This window comes from Calliopsis andreniformis, chromosome 2 (genome assembly GCF_051401765.1).
Source record: "Calliopsis andreniformis isolate RMS-2024a chromosome 2, iyCalAndr_principal, whole genome shotgun sequence".
Classification (NCBI taxonomy): Eukaryota; Metazoa; Arthropoda; class Insecta; order Hymenoptera; family Andrenidae; genus Calliopsis; species Calliopsis andreniformis.
The window spans coordinates 7782663-7800385 of NC_135063.1; the positions used below are offsets into that span (position 1 = coordinate 7782663).

Genomic DNA, 17723 nt, shown 5'->3' on the forward strand with positions numbered 1-17723 from the left:
TATTCTTTCGATTCTCGAAGCTGCGCGCGCAGCCCACTTCGAATGGAATGGCGCAGAAGTGTAGAGCTCGTCGCGAGGTAAGTGTTTAGTATTCTATTTTATTGTGTTACTTAAAGTAACTTTTCTTCGAATTAATATAGAATGAGAATTAGAATTTATGTAACCTATAGAATAAGAAGAATGCTGGAAAGTCTTTTTGATATATTTTACTTTTTAGCGCCGCTTGTGGCTGCTTCTTTAGCGCCCCTTTTGGCTGCTTTAGCGTCCCATGCGACTGCTCTTTTAAAATGTTTAGAATAAGAATTTTGTAGTTATTCATGTTGTGAAAATTTTATTTCTGCGATACACAATTTTTGCTGAAACCGACATGGAATTACCATGAGCGTGAGTTCATCTTAAAAACGTGTAGTGAGCATGAGCAGTGAGCCTATATCGATGATCATTGACACATAGCTTTGTTCACCAACACCACTTCAGTGAATAGTTCGTAAACTCTCCGTTATTCGTGAACAGAGGTCGCTGAGATCAACCTTGAATTTCTATATCGGTAAGGCAGTCGGACTTGGGACACACGAAAGTCCAGAAGGTGATATGTCCACTCGTAAACCTCTCTTGTGATTACGCTCGCTCAACGTTAACAATATTGTGTTATGATTTTGGTTTCCGACGGTGTTTAAGTTTTGAAAGAAATTCGTATCGTTCCCACGTTGTACGAATTAAGGAAACTGCAAATTACTTGAAGGTGAGCTTTCGTGTTCGTGGAATGCGTCATGCCGACTACGGTGACGTAGCACATTTTTTAGATTTCACAGTTCAATTAAAAAGAGAAACGAAATGTTGATAGATCGATCAGAGTTTTAACAGTAACAGAGCAAAGGACGAAGAGTTCCGTATCGTCAATCTGTGTAGGAGTCATTCGCTCGAGATGATGCATTTCGAAGGAGAAAGAGGATCCATGAGATCCTCATCATCACGAAATATTCATTGCTGTCTTGCAACAGCTAGATATAACAGTTCAAAGTAAATCTCTCCTAATTCGTGTTTAAATGATTGTATCTCATATGTTCATGATTCACGCGTCATTTAATTAATGTAACCATTGTTCCTGCAAATTCACATTAAACATGCAAATGATCTTTTTAGTGAGCATAGATATTTCGTAGACCATCCAGTCTGAGCGTACTGTCAACCTGAGTAAACGGGATATGGATGAATTGCAAAATCAGAACAGTCATGAATTGATGCTTTGTAGATACGACAATAGTAACAATAACAGATTAACGGATTATTTAGTATTGGATAATCGTACGGACGATCCACTCAGTAAGCAGTTGTAAAAGGAAGTACAAATTGGATGCGTATAACTAATAAGGAACTATATGTATTTGTAGGTGTGCCAGAAGTTACTATGAATTTAAACGAGAGTTCTGCACAGTTACCGGTTTATCCGGTAGAAGAACCAGAAGAAGATATGTTTGATTATGAAACTGATATATCATTGCAGGATGTAAATACAGAATCTGAGGTAAATTGATTGTTATAGGAAGAGTGATAGTTTAATTATACATGTGTTATGAATTACTCTTTTTGATGCTTATGTAATACAGTTATATTATAGTTACTTTATTATACATCCATTTTTAGGAGCAAGTGGTACCGTCCAGTCAGTTAAGTAGCAGTTATAAATATCCTGAGGAACTTACCATTTCTGATGATGAGGTAGATGAGGGCATATTTGAAGACGAATCAGCATCTGATTTAGTGTTACCGGATGATAACAATATGTATAACTCTCAACCGCCGTGAATTTTTGTTTTGCCGTAGTTGGTGTTTTTTAGAATACCACTATGTGTTGATTCACTACCAACATTTAATGTTATTGAATTTGTCCATCGACCAGAGGTTTATCAAACCTATTTTAAGAAGCTTTGTGATAGTAAAGCTAAAGACTATTGTTCTTTTTTAAATAATTTAAATGGCTCTATAATCTGCAGCCATTGTTGTATTATTTCTACTTAATTTGAAATGAATAATGTGTTCAAAGTTTATTTAATGTTAACATACATTTTATTAAACATTTTATGCAGAAAATGAAACAAGTAAACAACACATTGTGTGATATTTCTTCCACTATGTGTTATATATAGTAAGATTATTTTATGAGCAGTTAACAATCCCATTATGATTATTAAAATTATTTGAATAAAATCCAATGGAGAGGATTTATTTTTAAAATAAATATGTTCAATGATAAACCTTACTGTAGTAACATGAGTATATTGAAGTGAGTAAAAAAATTTTAAAGAATTGACAAGATTAAAATTGTGTTATTTATCCAAAATTTAAATCAAAGTTTATTTTAAAAATAATATTTAAATGTACGTTATAATTATGAGTTTAATTATTACTGTATGTGTAAAGTGACATATTTCAAGTAATTATGTAAAAGAACAGTGGACGTACAAAATAAAATGAAATGTGTGAAATTGTTAACGATGTCAGTCAACGGATTCCGTCCCCTCATTTACACTACTTGTAAGTGGAGTTATATTTTGTTGTGAAATAGTACACGTAATTATTTACATTTATAATCTATGACATTCACCTTTACCATTTTTTAAAAAATGTTTTAACAAAGTGATAACTATATAGATATATAGTTTCGGTAAAAAAAATTATTTAAAAGAGTAAAATTAGACATATAATTATCAGTGTTGCTCATATCTAGGAAGTCACTATTACATAAATATACATATGTTTTACTGGTTACATAATAGTGATAATTTTACTATCTGGAAATAACTTCTTATCAATAACAATATTTTCTTATCTTGATAGTTGCTTTAGAATATTTAATTTTTGAAAATTTTTATATTTTTCATACTTCAAATTTATATCAATATTTAATAGATGTCATTTCCTATTACATATTTTATAAAATATGGAAATAGAAAGTATTTCGTTTCATTTATATATTTTTAAAACTTTTTCTAAAACGAAATGTAAAATAATGGCTTTAGTTAATTTATACAAGCCAAAGCCAATTTTATTTGTGATTTGACCGTCATTTCAACAAATGACAGTAATTTCTGAAATGACTACCTACAATCATTCGGAAAACAGAACACAAATTACAAAGTAAAGAAACCACAAAGATGAATGGAAATAAGAGATCTTTTTGATTGAAAGAATATACCCTCCGATTTCGATTTTAGTTTATTATTGACAATATATATTTTTCATGAAATTGAGTAAAATTTGATAGCGAATTTGATATTGCGTTTCTTTAGAAAGCAGTTTTTCTGTCATTTAACACGCGAACGAGCCTACACAATGTCGCATGGTAGAATTACTTTTGAATTCGTGTCCGAAAGTGAAATTGCATCGTGTCGAGTCGTGTTTCAAATGCTTCTCAGAAATCGTTCTCGACAGTCATGATTAAAGCTTCTCTGCGCAGTATTAATTGGGATATAATTTTAAATTAATAAAGGAGAAATAGAAATACAACAAAATCTGTTGTAAAACTTTATCAAATTTTCTGCACATGTTTACTAATAATATGTTTTGTTTGAAGAAAGTAAGATCAATGAAATTATTTAGTGCCAATTTTGTTAAGATCTACAAAATTAATTATACCACTTATCTTTTAGATAGTTGTGGTTGTAAAAGAAAGATCAAAGTGTGAAACATTATAAGTTTCGCGAGAAGTTATGAAACTTTTTCACCTTATTGCATGCTCAAGGCATGAAAATACTTATTTGTGATTCTTCTGGAAGATGTATACTCTTCAAGTTCTCCACGTAAGACGCGCATGTAAGATTTACGACGTCTCATTAAACTTCATGTTTTACTGGATTTTAATTGCGGTTCTCGCGCGGCTGATTGTATCAACGCTCTTATTGTCTCCGATTAATTACACATAAAAACTCGCATTTTTTTTTCTTTCGCGTAATCCAACACCGAGGTACATGATCGGAGAATGCGGAAATGATTGCGAAATTTCATGTTAGTTTCTTGCTGAAACAAGAAAAGCTGTCTTCGCATTTTGGTACCTAAATACCACACATTTCTCACTAATTTCTATATTGTTCCAAATGATTCAAGATGAGATTTATTTGTTCTAAACAGTTCATTAATATTAAACAATTTAATCGAAGAGATTTCAAGATAATTTATATTAAAAGTGTGTTACAAATGAATATTAAGTAAATTAATACAGAGAAACCTGTGCCGAATAATATAATGAATTATTTAATATTTGGAAACAGGCGAATTTTAGGATGTGGTATCTAAAAATCACTGATTATAATTTCATTTAATTTAGTATGCATGACCCTATTAAAATCAGGTTTTACTGCTGATGGTTTTGTATTATTAGTAGAAATCACAGAAACAGTATTTCTCTTATCAGCATATATATATGCACATAGGAAACAGAAATATAATTTTGATGTTAAGATCTCCAAAATTGTAAAAGTTAGGCATTCATTTAAATATTAAAACTGAATACTCTCAGAAGTTCCGACATACATATTTTGCTTCATGCAAAACAAAGAGCAACAAACCTCAGCTTTATACGAATAAAACGACGTATATTCAAGTTACTAATCAAACCTCGGAAAATTAATAATTATTAGATATGTTTTATTCGTTTTTCAAACCACCAAGCTTTTATAGGGTCATAAAAAGGTCTATTGAATTAAATTCCCAGCGTTCATCGAGGTAGCCACTGAAAGTCCTTTCAAATTTTGAAATCATCTATTTTACGATATATGATGTTCTACACGGAAACCACGAATCGATTCTAGCCCGATCGTGTGACACGAAAGAAATTGAAAAAGACGCTACTCCTTTCGCAAGTGAAACATATATGGGATTTTGTAATGGTATCGTTCGAAATAAATCTAGGAAGTGTGTATTTCATCGGCATGGTGTTCATCGTGCATTACGATCTCGAAAATCGTACAACACGATGTCTGTGTGTAATTCAAGCCTGAGTCCAGTTTTGCTGGTACAGAAATACCGGGCGACAGTTTTGCAAGCAGTTTCGTGTTTCACGTAAAAGGACGACAACTTTCCGTTCTCGATGATGCCTGAACTGCACCCTTCAATTCATTTTACTATTATTTCATGCATATTCATTAAGTTAAAATTAATTGCATGAGCAATCTCTGTGAACGACACGGTCTGACGACTGAGAGTCGGATTCGTATGAAGTTTATAATGCTTTAAAGAGAGTTAATTTGGTGTTAACCCTGAATAATTAAGAATTATTATGCATCGTGTGAAAATCAGAAATCTCTTTATTATATAAAACCATAAGTTCCAGCCTGGAACTTCCAGGAAATAAATCATAGAATTCGATCAGCTACGAATAGTTAAACACTTTGCAATTCTAAGTAGTTAAATATTTGTATAATACATTAGATATTTGTATATTGTATGTATACTGTATTTAAGTTGTTCATTTGGCATGAAGTGAAGCTTGTTTGAATTTTCAGTAATTATCTATCCTGATTGCGAATTTCTTCTGTAGTTCTTCCCCATGTATTCAGTGTTTTAACTCCTTTGAATTGCATATCATTCATTTGTAATCGTATTATTCATCTTGTTCGCGTATGCAAATTTCATATTGTACTACTTCAACGTGAAATGTTCTCTATCCACAAATCAAGGGAAGAACTTTTACTTCACCCACGCGACTAGTGAAAGGATGAAATCATGCGTCCCACGTTTCATTTGCTGAAATTAGACTTGTTTATGTTTCTATGAAGATGTATATTTTGCATGATAGAAAATTCCATTGTGAAAGATTAATATGCGAAATCGACTATTTCGAAGCGTTGAACGTAGTGAGTTCTTAAAACCGGTTCTCATTGACCTAAATCTTCTTCAAAATCCGTGCTCGTAATCTCGATGTTCAATGAAACAATTTTTTATAATCGAAGAGGCAATGAACTGCTCATAGATTAGAAATTTTTTCACAATGTGGATCAGTAGATTTTTGCTCTAATATTTGAAATTGTTTCTGCAACAATTGCATACTTCCTGAGTTAATTTCTTTATTCATTTCACAGTACATGATTTATTCTAGCAACTAATACATTCACAGAACTATAAAACTGTCACCCGCATGTGGGTACCGTTGTTGTCAAATTGATGTTTGAAAATATTTACGACTTCAGTTATATTCAAAATGTCAAATATCTCAGTATTCAAATTTCCTAGTATCATAATCTCGAATTTTCCTTAATTTTCTATTTGCTTCGGTTACTCAATTCCTGTACTTATAACAAAATTGGCTACCTCCTCGCGAATAGCTTCACGTGTACTCGAAAACTAATTATAGTCGAGTACCTCTATATATATATGTTTCCTTCCTCTCCGCTATGTTTTATTTTCTAAAATTTATAACTACCACGCTATCTATGTCGACACACTTAAATATTACCCACTCGTCTAGCATTCAGCATTTTCTGCATTTTTCCCAAGTTCAGCACGCAGGGTAAAAAAATATACCGCAATCAGGATGTATCTCGAAACACCGTTCTAAGTTAAAACAGAGTGCGATATGCTTTCAAAGCTGGTTTTCTCATCACGTTGTGGCAGCGGTTAATAAAGTTCCGAGTAGATATCGACGTGGAAGCGTTTTCTGGCCGCGAACCAAAATCCATTCCCGTCACTCTTGACTTTTACCGCCGCGTGATACTTCTTTCATACACTTTATTCGATACATCGGGTTTTGTGTGCCAGAGAAGACGATTGGTCGAAGACGCATCACCTTGTGATGGTCACGCATGAATCATATGCACGTTCACGAAGAGCAAGGTCGATGAACTCCAGTTTTGGAGCTTTCACCTGGGTTTTCACCTTTTCTCCTCTGAACGTCTGTTGGAGATCTCGTGGCACCCCTTTCCTTATTCTTATTGATGTGTCCAGTAACCTACATTCTCCCTTATAATTTACTTCCCATGAATCTCTTGCACTTTGATCTGTACACGTGATTTGAAAGAGGTTTTTACGGGGCTTGATTGTAAAAGTTCGATTTATCAGATTCGTATGGTTTTGTGGTGGTTATTGTAGGGAAGAATACATGCTTTTAAATCGGTCATCTGCAGGCAGCCGTGACATTGATTACAAGAGATTATAAGACAGGCTTTTCTTCAAATTTTTTTACTTTAGCCACGAAATAGTTGTGGTCAGGCGTAACTTCAAAGAAAAGTGTTACAATGCACCATAGTTAGGTAATCACGAGAGAAACCGCGGTAGATTAGATGTATCTTGATTATGAGTTCCATAGCAAGTGCATTGAAGTTCTATTTTCTTTTCTGTTTGTTTTTCAATTCCTCCTTATATAATTTCTTGTAGGTGTAAATATTTATATAGGTACTCGATCTATATTTAGCAACAACTGAAGATCATTTTTACTAACCAGCTTAACTTTCTTTTCAGGTGATGGGAACTTGAAAACAATTCGGTATAACAGCAGTTGTATTCTTGAAGAAGTGGATGTAATGGGAATAAAATTGAAAAAGGAGAAAGAAAATGATTTTCATTAGAAAAGGTAATTTTTAATACCAGTACTTAACATCAGTTACTTAGCACCAGCTACTCAGAAGCAGGTGAAAAACGAAACCAAAACAAACCGAAGTTTGGTCCACACTATAATCAATTAGCAGTGTTCAAAATTTCGAAAGGAACACCGAATTCCATAACGTCAGTTTGCCAACAGTCTGTCGATTACATAAATCACGTGAAGATGTTTCCCTAGCGAATTATGCCAGCGGTGTATGTCAATATTGAACGTACGTGTTTGTGTTCGCAGATAGATATCGGACGGTAGTCCTGACAGACACACGTTCGATAACCCTGAGAGGTACCGTTGCTAAACCGGAAGTGGAGAACGCGGGTATAGAGTGTCAGTGCCACGAAATTGCTCGGGACCTTCACCACCGACCGAGACACGGCTGGTATGTGAGAATACGCCTCTTTGGCGGCGTTTGAAAGCAAACTATGGGAATGGCACCCTCGGCAATGCCGTTGACAGATTGGAGACAGGTATGTCGATCTTTTCAGTGTCAATTTTCATTTCGTGATGGAATTGTTTCATAGGGATAAAAACTGAGAGAAAATATACTTAGAAATATGGTAATTCCAAGGGATATGGCCTACTTTTTCTCAGTGCGCCACTACATGATAAATACAATTATTACAATAATGCGAATAAAAAAATATATTTCTAAAGGGCAATACATGTAGAATTATAATTTGCATGTATATATGAAAAATAATCTTTGGGTTAAGAAAAAGAAAAAGAAGTTGCATATAGTTACATATGCAAAAGGATAATAGGAAACGAAAATTTAACTATTTTTAAGTTGGTGTAGCTTTTCTGTATCGATACCTTCCAGTACTGGTAATTGTGTAAGTGGTTTAAGTGAAAAGTTTGAAAAATGGAATTTATCACTTATTTGACATTGCACCGATCTAAATTACAAGATAAGTGATAAATTCCATTTTTTCAAACTTTTCACTTAAACCATTTTCTGTACTAACATTTCTATGGCAAATTTGAGCTCTTTTTACCGAGAAAATGAGCGATTCATGATTGTCGCGAAGCGTGTCGATCCATTTAGAATTCAATCGCACTTCAGGGTTCCAAAGTTCGCGTGAAAGTCAAGGCCAGCCAGTCGTAAACCAGGAGACACATAATTTCATTTACCATACGCTACACATACGTGTGTACAGGCACAGTCACGTTCGAAAGAAAGCGAATGGGTAACCAGTTTATGAAAATTATCACGGTTGCTTTCTCGACCGTCTTGAACCCTTTCAAACTGGAAGACGTTCATTGTCTCATAACGAAGACCCTGTAATAAAACGACGCGTCCGTTTCCTTTGGAAACGTCTTTTGCAATTAAGTCAAAATTTATGAACGTTCCATATAACGGGTCTCGTCATTTACTCGTGAATGCTCAGTCATTGTTTGCAAATTAAAACGCATTACTGTTCAAAGGTACAGTTTCCGTTCTCATAAATTTTTTACGATTCAGTCCAGTTTTCCACAATTTTTGTCATTTAAAAGCTCATTGTCAGAGATTAAGTACTCATTTATTTCTCTTAAAAATACAATACTTCTCGTAACAAAACATGCACTTCATAATCGTAAGTGATACACGCAAAGCACTACATACACATGTATACAATACGTATATTTATATACTAGCAACTACGAGGAGAAATTTCCAGTAAAACTACAAAAAAGTATTACAAAACAGAGAAATATAGAAGAGGTAATAAATGAACTATTTATTACCAAAAATGCATATCGAACAATTAGAACAAAGCTGTAGGTAATGCAAATTTAGCTACATAGCTCGTACCCTAATATCAAGCCTATTATTAAAAGCAAACGCATAGATACTTCAGTGTAACACGTTGTTCGATAAGAGAAACGTGGTTTAATTAAATGTTGTCGAATACTCCAGCCTGGATCTCCTCAAGGCAATTATTGCTAATACAGACGAAGTTGTCTTTTTCGATGTTCAGTCCGTAAAGAGCACCGTTCTCCAATCGTACAAAGGGATTGTTCGAGATATCGAGGAAGACTAGGCTCTTCAGATTCCTGCACGAGCCCTTGGGTATCTCTTTGATTTGGTTATTACTCAGCCAGAGACTGAACAACTGAGGTAACCCCTCATAACTGTCGCCATCGATGGTCGTCAGGTTATTCTGGTCTAAGTAGAGCTCTTTAAGGGTCGGTAAATCGAACGTGCCTCGTGGAACACTCGAAATCTTGTTTCTACTTAAAGACAACGTGTTTTTAGGTACTTTGACGAAACTACCCGCCTCGAGACTGTCTATTTCGTTGAACTCGAGGGACAAGTCTTTCAGTGTTTGCGGTAAATAAGCGAACGTCTTGTTGCTGATCTTTCTGAGCTTGTTCCCATCCAAGTTCAGTGATTTCAAGTTCTCCAAGTCGCTCAACACCGGCTGTTCTATTTTCGTCAGATTGTTGTTCGCGATGCTGAGGATTGACAGGGATGTCAGGCCTTTAAAGACGTTGCTCTGAAGGGTCTCGATGTTGTTGTTGTCCAACTTCAAGAGACGCAACGTGTTGAGGTGAGAGAAAGCTTCATTAGGGATCGATGTAATCAGATTGTTGTTCAGTAGGAATATTGTCAATGACGAGGGCAAGCTGGAGACGAAGGAGAGATCGCGCAGTTGGTTGTCGTAGAGGAACAGAAAGGTTAATTGTGTTTTCTGCAGAGCACCTGTCTCGATTTCTGAGATGAAGTTGGAATTCAGCTCTAACCATTTAATGTACGAGTTCTCAATCACCTGACTCTTTACAGACCTAATCTTGTTACGTTCGAGGTTCACCGCGAATAGGTCTGCAGGTAGATCGTTCAGCATCTCCTTGGTAATTTCAGTTATGTCATTGTTCGCCAAGTTCAAAGCGAATATTGGCAAGACTTGTAGCTGGTACCAGCCTTTTTGGAAACCTTTAATGCCCAAATTCCTAAGGTCCAATATTGGACCTATGTTTACCATCGACAGTTCCATGCACGAGCTTCCTTCTGCAATCTCTGTGTCCTCTTCCAAAGGTTCTATCGAAAGAACTATACCATTGGATATGCACAATTTTAGTTTTCTAGCTGCTAGAAATAATTCAATAGTTGGTGAGCGTTGGATCTTCAACGCTGCTTCAAAGTCCGCCTTTATCTTATCCACAGCCTTTCCTTTTTTCCGATACTTCTGCTCAATGCCAGTCGTAGACTCCTTTTGCGGTCGAGAGGAAAGACTGTCGATTAGCTCTTTCGTAGTGTTCTTGAATGCTTGTGTACTAATACCATCGAACATGTTTCCCTTGGTCAAAATCGTCGTTGATTTTGTCAGGCCGCACAGTTTGCCACTGTAAAGGTATTTCATAGGATTGTAAGAAATATCGAGAACTCGAAGTTCCTTTAGCGCATAAAACGGCTCGTTGGTCAGGGAGCCTAGTCTATTATACGACAGATTTAATTCATTTAGATGGCTCAAGTTGGAGAAGATGCTTGCTGGAAGTGTTTTCAAGGAATTGTTTGCTAGGTTTAGAGATCTCAGGTTCGATAGGTAGCATAGGGCATTTTCGTTGATATATCGAATTTCCATATTTGATAAGTCGAGTTCCGAAACTGGGTCGCCTCTGAATTGAACGTTCTTCAGGGTTCCATTCTGAAGGTCTACGATGTAGTTCTCAAGAGTCGATTGCTGTGGAGCGGCTGCTACTAAAGGCAGGAGTAGAATAGATAGCAGCATTGTTAAAACCTGGAAAATAAATCAAGTAAACCTTTCTCAGAGTATTGTTTTCGATACGGAATTTTTAAGAAGAAATAATTTTTATAAGAATTTATTTGTTAACTTCCATTTAAAAAAAATTAAAGTAGTTTTTAATATAAATTTAATATTAGTAGACAAAGAAAATTTAATTTCCCGTATACATAAACTAAATTAATTATTTCATATTAGATTAAACAATATTTTTCTAGAATTATGAGTATCATCCTATTATGCAACAGGCCTTTGCACTATTGAAACAATCACGACACTTCGTGTGTATCTTGAAAGTAACTTGAATCGCGCACCATTTAACCGGTTTTACTACTTTTTGAAATTGGAGCTATTGAAGTTGTGCTTATATAATTTCAATGTTTTTTAACAATTTTTATGACCTTAAGTTGCTTTAACAAGCAGTATTTCTCGTGGAATTTTAATTTTCAAGTCAAGTTTTTGCTAGTAATTTTATTTATTCCTATTACAAATAAAAGATCAGACAATCAATAGAAATACGATTTCCCAGGTAACGTTAACAATTATATCTAACGCTAAAATTATGTCCTTTTAACGAGCAAAGATTCTCAACTGTAACATTCACTTTAATTGAGGCATATAAACAATATTTCATGGATTTCGTTGTTGTCTGAGTTTATATTTAAATTTATAAACATTTATGCATACCTTCTTACGTTTTATAATAATCTATATATTTTTTAGGAGGTATTTTGTTGCTTAGTAATCATTCAGATAGAGAGATTTGGCTGTCGCTACTTTCTTCGGACTGTCTGTCAATGATTTCTTATTCTACTTGGAAAGTCTAATTGAAAGTTTCCAGTTTAAAAGTTTCACAACGAGAAATGTTGATACTTTGAAAGTATTTTTATGACTTATTACAAAAGCAGTAACGTGTTTTAACAAGCTTCTTATTAATTAATACAATACTTCAGGTTCTGATTTAGAACTTAAATGTAATGAAAAAGTTCATATAAACATATATCTTATTTGATCTTGTCCACAAAATATGCAAGGATACTTGAAATCCCAAAACTGGACAAAGGTTTAAAAAAATTCAGGAATCATCAAGGACTATTGGAAGTGTAGTTCTAGCGATGATGAGGCGTCTCCAAACATGAGTTGAAATGCAATATAGTCATTCTGAGCGTCTCCTATGAAGATAACCAGATACTAAATGACAAAACCCAAGACTCGCTATATCTCTTAAATAAGATGAAGTAGGATATATGTATATATGAACTTGTTTCATTATTTTTAAACGCTGAATCAGCTCCTGAAATATTGCCCACTTATTACGGGACACGTTGTATAATTTTATAGAATATTCAGCTTAATAAATTCTACATCTCGGCAAATATTTCCTGCAAAATGAGCCTTCAACTTGGCGAGCTCTCCTCCTAAGTATTCAAACAAGAACACTTCACTAGAAACGCAGTTCTCACAATTCAATCAATATTTTTCAAATAATGGAACGGAAGATTGCTTACCAGTAAGAGGTAATCGACCAAGGATCCTAAAACCACACGGGGCTGGAGACTCAGTGAGACTGTCCAAGTGCCTATTCCTGGCGAGCAACTCGCGACAGGACTCCTAGGGACGGGTTAAGAAAACAGGTCTTGCAAGCCCTTATGTATATTCCGCGTATATTAGGTGTGTTCGAGGGTCTCATGGATTCGTGCACATGTATCACATGAGTGTGTTGCGTCTATTTAGCGGGGGACGCACTAGTGGGAGGATGCGCAATCTCTGGATAAAAAAAGGAAAAAGACGAAGACCAAGCCGTGGGTACGAACTTAGTTAAACTCCCTGGCGGGACTATTAGTGACAAAATCTCCTCACGTATCGACTGCCAGAGAGCAGGAAAAGGAGCTGAGCAAAGCTCTGCATCTCGATCTTCTTGGAAACGAACCCGAGTCTATTATTAATTCGTTCTATTCGAGAAACCATCGGGGTCTTCTGCGACTTCTTCGAAATCACGTTTCTTATCTGCTGTCCATTGTATTGATTTAATTATTGCATTCGATGGGGCTTTCGTTGAGATGAGAGTTTCGGTAGAGTGAACAATAGTTTTAATAGAAAATGAGATCTTCACATTTAAATTTATAAAGTAGTAGTATTTTGCTACACATTTTTTAGGGGGTAGCCTTATTTATAGGTAGTAATAATTCGAGAGATTTGCTTATCACTAGTTTTTTATTATGTCTGTCCATGATTTCTTATTCTACTGGAAAATTCTGATTTGAAAACTCATGGTTCAGAAGTTTTACAACGAGTTTTAAACTATTCTCATGACTTTCACAAATGCAGTAAAGTGTTTTGGAAAGCTTCTTATTAATTATTCAGTTTCATAACTGTAAAAAGATGTTTGGACTAGTTACATCTATTCATACGAAATTATCTGTTAATTTGTCATAAGACGCGATACAGTACATTATTTTACTTTTTATTTTCTTCAGTTCTTCATTTTGTTTTGAAGATTGGTATGATTGCAGTTCCAATCTATAAAAAATCAATCGAACAAGCTGGAAATCTCAAATATTGGGAATATTTAAGGAACAATTGTGAATACAGATATGTTCAAAGACAACGAAGATGTTCCTGGAAGAGGTTATTCATGCATAGCGAGCTCCTGTCCTTTGTTCATCTTCATCGACGTTTATTTGCGTTCACTACGTGTTGTGGTTCGATAAACGGGCCTTCACAGTCGAAAATCCTTTGCCATGAATACGTGATTTTCTGTTCTATGACGGTGTTGGTAAGCCGAACACATTCTTTCAGAATTTCATCACTCACGAAAACTACACATTATACTATAATTAATACAGGTTGGGTCACGAGCAACAGGACCCCTAAATATTTCCATTATTCATCGTCGTATCAAAAAAGTTCTTAAGACAAAGTTTCACTATCTGAAGAGATGATACAGTGATGGGAAAAAAATTTGTCAAGGTCATTTTCTTACGAAATGTCAAGGTCATCAGTATCTTTTTTAAAAAAAAAGTATAAGATTCTATTTAAAAAGATACTATAATCACTTTAGAATCATAAAAAAGTGAGCTGGAAAAATTGTTTTCAATCACTGTATATATCTCTACAAATAGTCAAACTTTGTCTTAAGAACTTTTTTAATACAACGATAAATAACGAAAACATTAAGATATTTGTTTCTCGTGACTCAGTCTGTATACCAGAGACCAGAAAGCAAAGGCAAACATTATCTACTAAAGGAACACAGAAATAACAATTCACAAAAGTAGAATATATCAGCAAATTAGCTAATTTACACAACGCTGATTCATGATTCGAAGCTTTTTTAACTCTGATGAAAAGCCTCGGGTTAGTAGAACCTGCAGCGCCGCTTAGAGAACTCTACGTCTCAGAATTTGCATAGATTAGCTTCGCCTTTAAGACGCTGCGAACATTCATCATCGATCCAGAGGTTAAAGGATCTCTTTGATTTTATAAGTGTTCAGAAATCCTGTCTGTGCTTCACGGAGATTCGACCTTGCCTCTGGCACGTGATTTACTACGAAAGGGTGGATTTAATTCCTCGTATGATGGATTAAACTGCACTCTGAAGATGGTGATCGTGGCGGCAGTGAAGGCAGCCGTAAATTTTCAGCCCGATGTTGTCGCAATTAGTTGGAAATAACTGTACGCACAGCTTTTTTTCCAATTAAGTGCAGCGATTCCGCAAACTCGTTTGTTGGAACTATGGCGAAAATTGTTATTGAGAGGATTCTATGTACGCGTTCTGTTTCAATTTTCGAGCGAGCTTGTGTCGAGCAGTTTTGAAGATCAGTTGTACTAATCGAATAAAAAATTAGTATGCGTAAGTTAAACGTCATAGAGGACTTTCGAGTTACATGGATGGGGTATACGGTAGAGGTAATATGGCTGAGTAAAAGTCAAACCACTGTCAATTGAAAAGTGATTGATATATTTACATTTAATTGGTCACAAAGTAAAAAGAAATTATTTGTGTTTCGTATAGAATAAGTCAGAGTTGTTGAAATCTACAGGTTTCTAATAGGAATTTGAAAAACGTAAGATATGCGAAAATTGGAGGTCTAAAAAGATGTATTTAACATAGTCTACTTAAAAAATATTAACTAATTTATGCATGTATAAGCTATTATGTCATTTTACATGAGTCTTTACTATTTACTGCTATATTAATTTTTTTGGACAAATTTCTTTACTGGAATTATGCTCAAAAAATGATTTTATAATAAAAATATAGAAATAAATACATTTTTAAAATGTCTTATATACATATTGGGCGAACAAAGTCTATTGTATTAGCTCTGCAAATTTCATACCTGTATCTATAGTAAATACTAAATTGAAATGGAAATATTGGAGGCAGCTCATATTACGAACACCCATACTCATAATGTAAAAACGCTATTTTCATTAAGAAACATGTTTGAATTAATCAAACTGCTGAAGTATATTATTAATTACATACTTCTAGTGAATATTCATTTTAAGTTTTGAATTCGTCTTTTCCGAATTTGGTATAAATTTAGCGAGAGGCAATACATTTTTGCACCTAATCAGATTCACTAAACTACTTTCCCTTTGCTAACTCTTACAATTACAATCTTCCAACACATGTTTAAGTACCTAACTCAGTAAACAAGCGATTAGTTTTAGTGCTTAATTCACAAGATATTACAAATGGCCATGTAAGGAACATAAGCTTTAATCGGTACCTTTACTCTAATAGTGTACATTTAAATTAAGAAAGGTAAAATACTTTTTTGTTTAATATTTCAAGTGTGATCAAGCATAGAATATGCATTTTACGTCAGAGAAAAATTTGATAATGAACAAGTGTATAATTGCCACCTTTTCTTTTCGTTAGAGGAAGTTCCATCATTCTAACGTCATACATGTTCATTACTATATACAATTATCGGTCTTCCGTCTAGCAATTTTTATTAGCCACGCTAGTAATCGGCGGTGAACTCGTTAACGGTCCATCCTCGAACCTCACCTTTTCCGCGTGTCATCGTCAATTATCTCTCAGCACGTACTAGCTACCGGTCTTTTATCCACGATTCGAGCAAATGTTCAGATGTTCCCGCGCGATTACAAAGCGATCAGTTATCCGATTAGGTGAATCGTTGTGAAGTGATTCGATGGTAAATATAAAAATCATGTGAGAACGTAAACTGTGACCAACGTGTCATTAGTTAGAAATATGGATGCTAATTAGAAATATCGAACCTATTCTTAATTCTGTCATACTTTTTTCTTTCTTGTGTCAGCCAATATCAATTAGGAACGTCATTAACCAGGATACCGTTTTTACTCTATCATAAAATAATTTTTGTTCTTTAACTTGATTCATAGATCCTCTCGGACACTAAAAAAATCCTATTCAAAATTGTAAAGACTAGTTTGTCGTTAGTTCTCTATCTTCTATGACCATCGATCAGCATGATTTTTTCATAGAAAAATCATTACTAAAGGATTATTAATATTCAACAGGAAGAACAGACAATATCTTTTAACAAATTTATAATATTAGATATAGAAAGTACAACGTACAGTAGTTTAAAAGAGGTATCAAAAGAATACTTTTGCAGTATTCTTGTTTATACTACAAGTATCGGCGGATCCAATGAATTCTATCTGGCTAATTTTCGGATCAATTGGAAAGTTACGACGTGTTGACAATCCATTTCGCCAGTGATTGCTTCCGGTGCACGTTACCCGAGATTCGCAGAAGTATCTTGCATTGCCATTCAATCGAAGCGACCGCCATCCCCGATCGTCTACTAAATCACTGGTCAATTTCAAGGATTCGTTGCCTCTTCGATCACGGCGACGTTGTCGGGCATTTCCTGATGTAACGAGCCCAACGATGCGCTCTTGTCCGGCTCAGGATCGATTATACGTTCGGTTAAGCATGACCGATCGATCGAGCACAGTTGGCGATGGACGGCGTGGATCGTTGAACACCGCTCGATCTGTTCGATCGCGTTAAACGTCAGTCAACAGCCGGCCCCGACCGTTTCTTTCCGCGAACCGAACTGTTCTTATCGCCCCTCTTCTTTGGCGGTCCAACGTTGCGTCGGTGCTTTTTGCGCGGCAGCGAGTGAAAATCGCGGAAATCACGCGTCAGCCGAGGATCGGTGTCTCCTGACACCAGAGAATTGGTTGTCCATTCGATCTTGCTTTCGTTTCCATGGATTTTGTAATCTCGGCCCGAGTGGTCGCGATGCGGTGGCTCGAAACTGGGCGCGGTGCGCAGACGTGTCAGATTGTACAGGCACTTTTTAGTCGCGTACGCGAAACTATTCGAGGGGAGATGGGCGTTTCCGTTTGAGTTTCGAGAATTGAAATCTGTGAACCGAAGGAATAAAAAGGCTAAAAGT

At 35.2% G+C, this 17723-nt stretch overlaps 3 protein-coding genes across 6 annotated transcripts in view; 2 read left to right on the forward strand and 1 right to left on the reverse strand.

Annotated features, from left to right (window-relative positions):
• Window positions 1-551: 551 nt before the first annotated feature.
• LOC143186389 (uncharacterized) lies at window positions 552-2274 on the forward strand. Of its 4 annotated transcripts, none has more exons than XM_076390076.1 (5): window positions 552-742; window positions 826-1020; window positions 1144-1323; window positions 1392-1525; window positions 1645-2267. In XM_076390076.1, exons 3-5 carry the CDS (start codon window positions 1206-1208, stop codon window positions 1804-1806), a joined length of 414 nt encoding a protein of 137 aa, XP_076246191.1. In that variant the 5' UTR covers window positions 552-742; window positions 826-1020; window positions 1144-1205; the 3' UTR covers window positions 1807-2267. The 4 variants fall into 4 exon arrangements, with proteins under 4 accessions (XP_076246191.1, XP_076246183.1, XP_076246200.1 ...); XM_076390068.1 differs by having other exon boundaries at window positions 845-1020; XM_076390085.1 differs by lacking the exon at window positions 826-1020 and having other exon boundaries at window positions 1164-1323; window positions 1645-2274.
• Window positions 2275-7475: 5201 nt separating this feature from the next.
• The window catches only part of Pip (heparan sulfate 2-O-sulfotransferase pipe), a 73343-nt gene continuing 63095 nt past the window's right edge, over window positions 7476-17723 (forward strand). Inside the window, exons 1-2 of the mRNA XM_076391978.1 lie at window positions 7476-7564; window positions 7826-8058. The gene's annotated coding sequence lies outside the window, so the exon portion shown is untranslated. The remainder of the gene's footprint in view (window positions 7565-7825; window positions 8059-17723) is intronic.
• LOC143188354 (uncharacterized) lies at window positions 9466-11301 on the reverse strand. Its single transcript, XM_076392562.1, has one exon. It carries the CDS (start codon window positions 11299-11301, stop codon window positions 9466-9468), a length of 1836 nt encoding a protein of 611 aa, XP_076248677.1.

Coding starts and splice junctions, on each gene's coding strand:
- LOC143186389 (XM_076390085.1), top strand. CDS start 1,206: ATGGATGAATTGCAAAATCAGAACAGTCATGAATTGATGCTTTGTAGA. Junction 1,324..1,391: donor TCGTACGGACGATCCACTCA/GTAAGCAGTTGT, acceptor ATGTATTTGTAG/GTGTGCCAGAAGTTACTATG. Junction 1,526..1,644: donor ATGTAAATACAGAATCTGAG/GTAAATTGATTG, acceptor ATCCATTTTTAG/GAGCAAGTGGTACCGTCCAG.
- LOC143188354 (XM_076392562.1), bottom strand. CDS start 11,301: ATGCTGCTATCTATTCTACTCCTGCCTTTAGTAGCAGCCGCTCCACAG.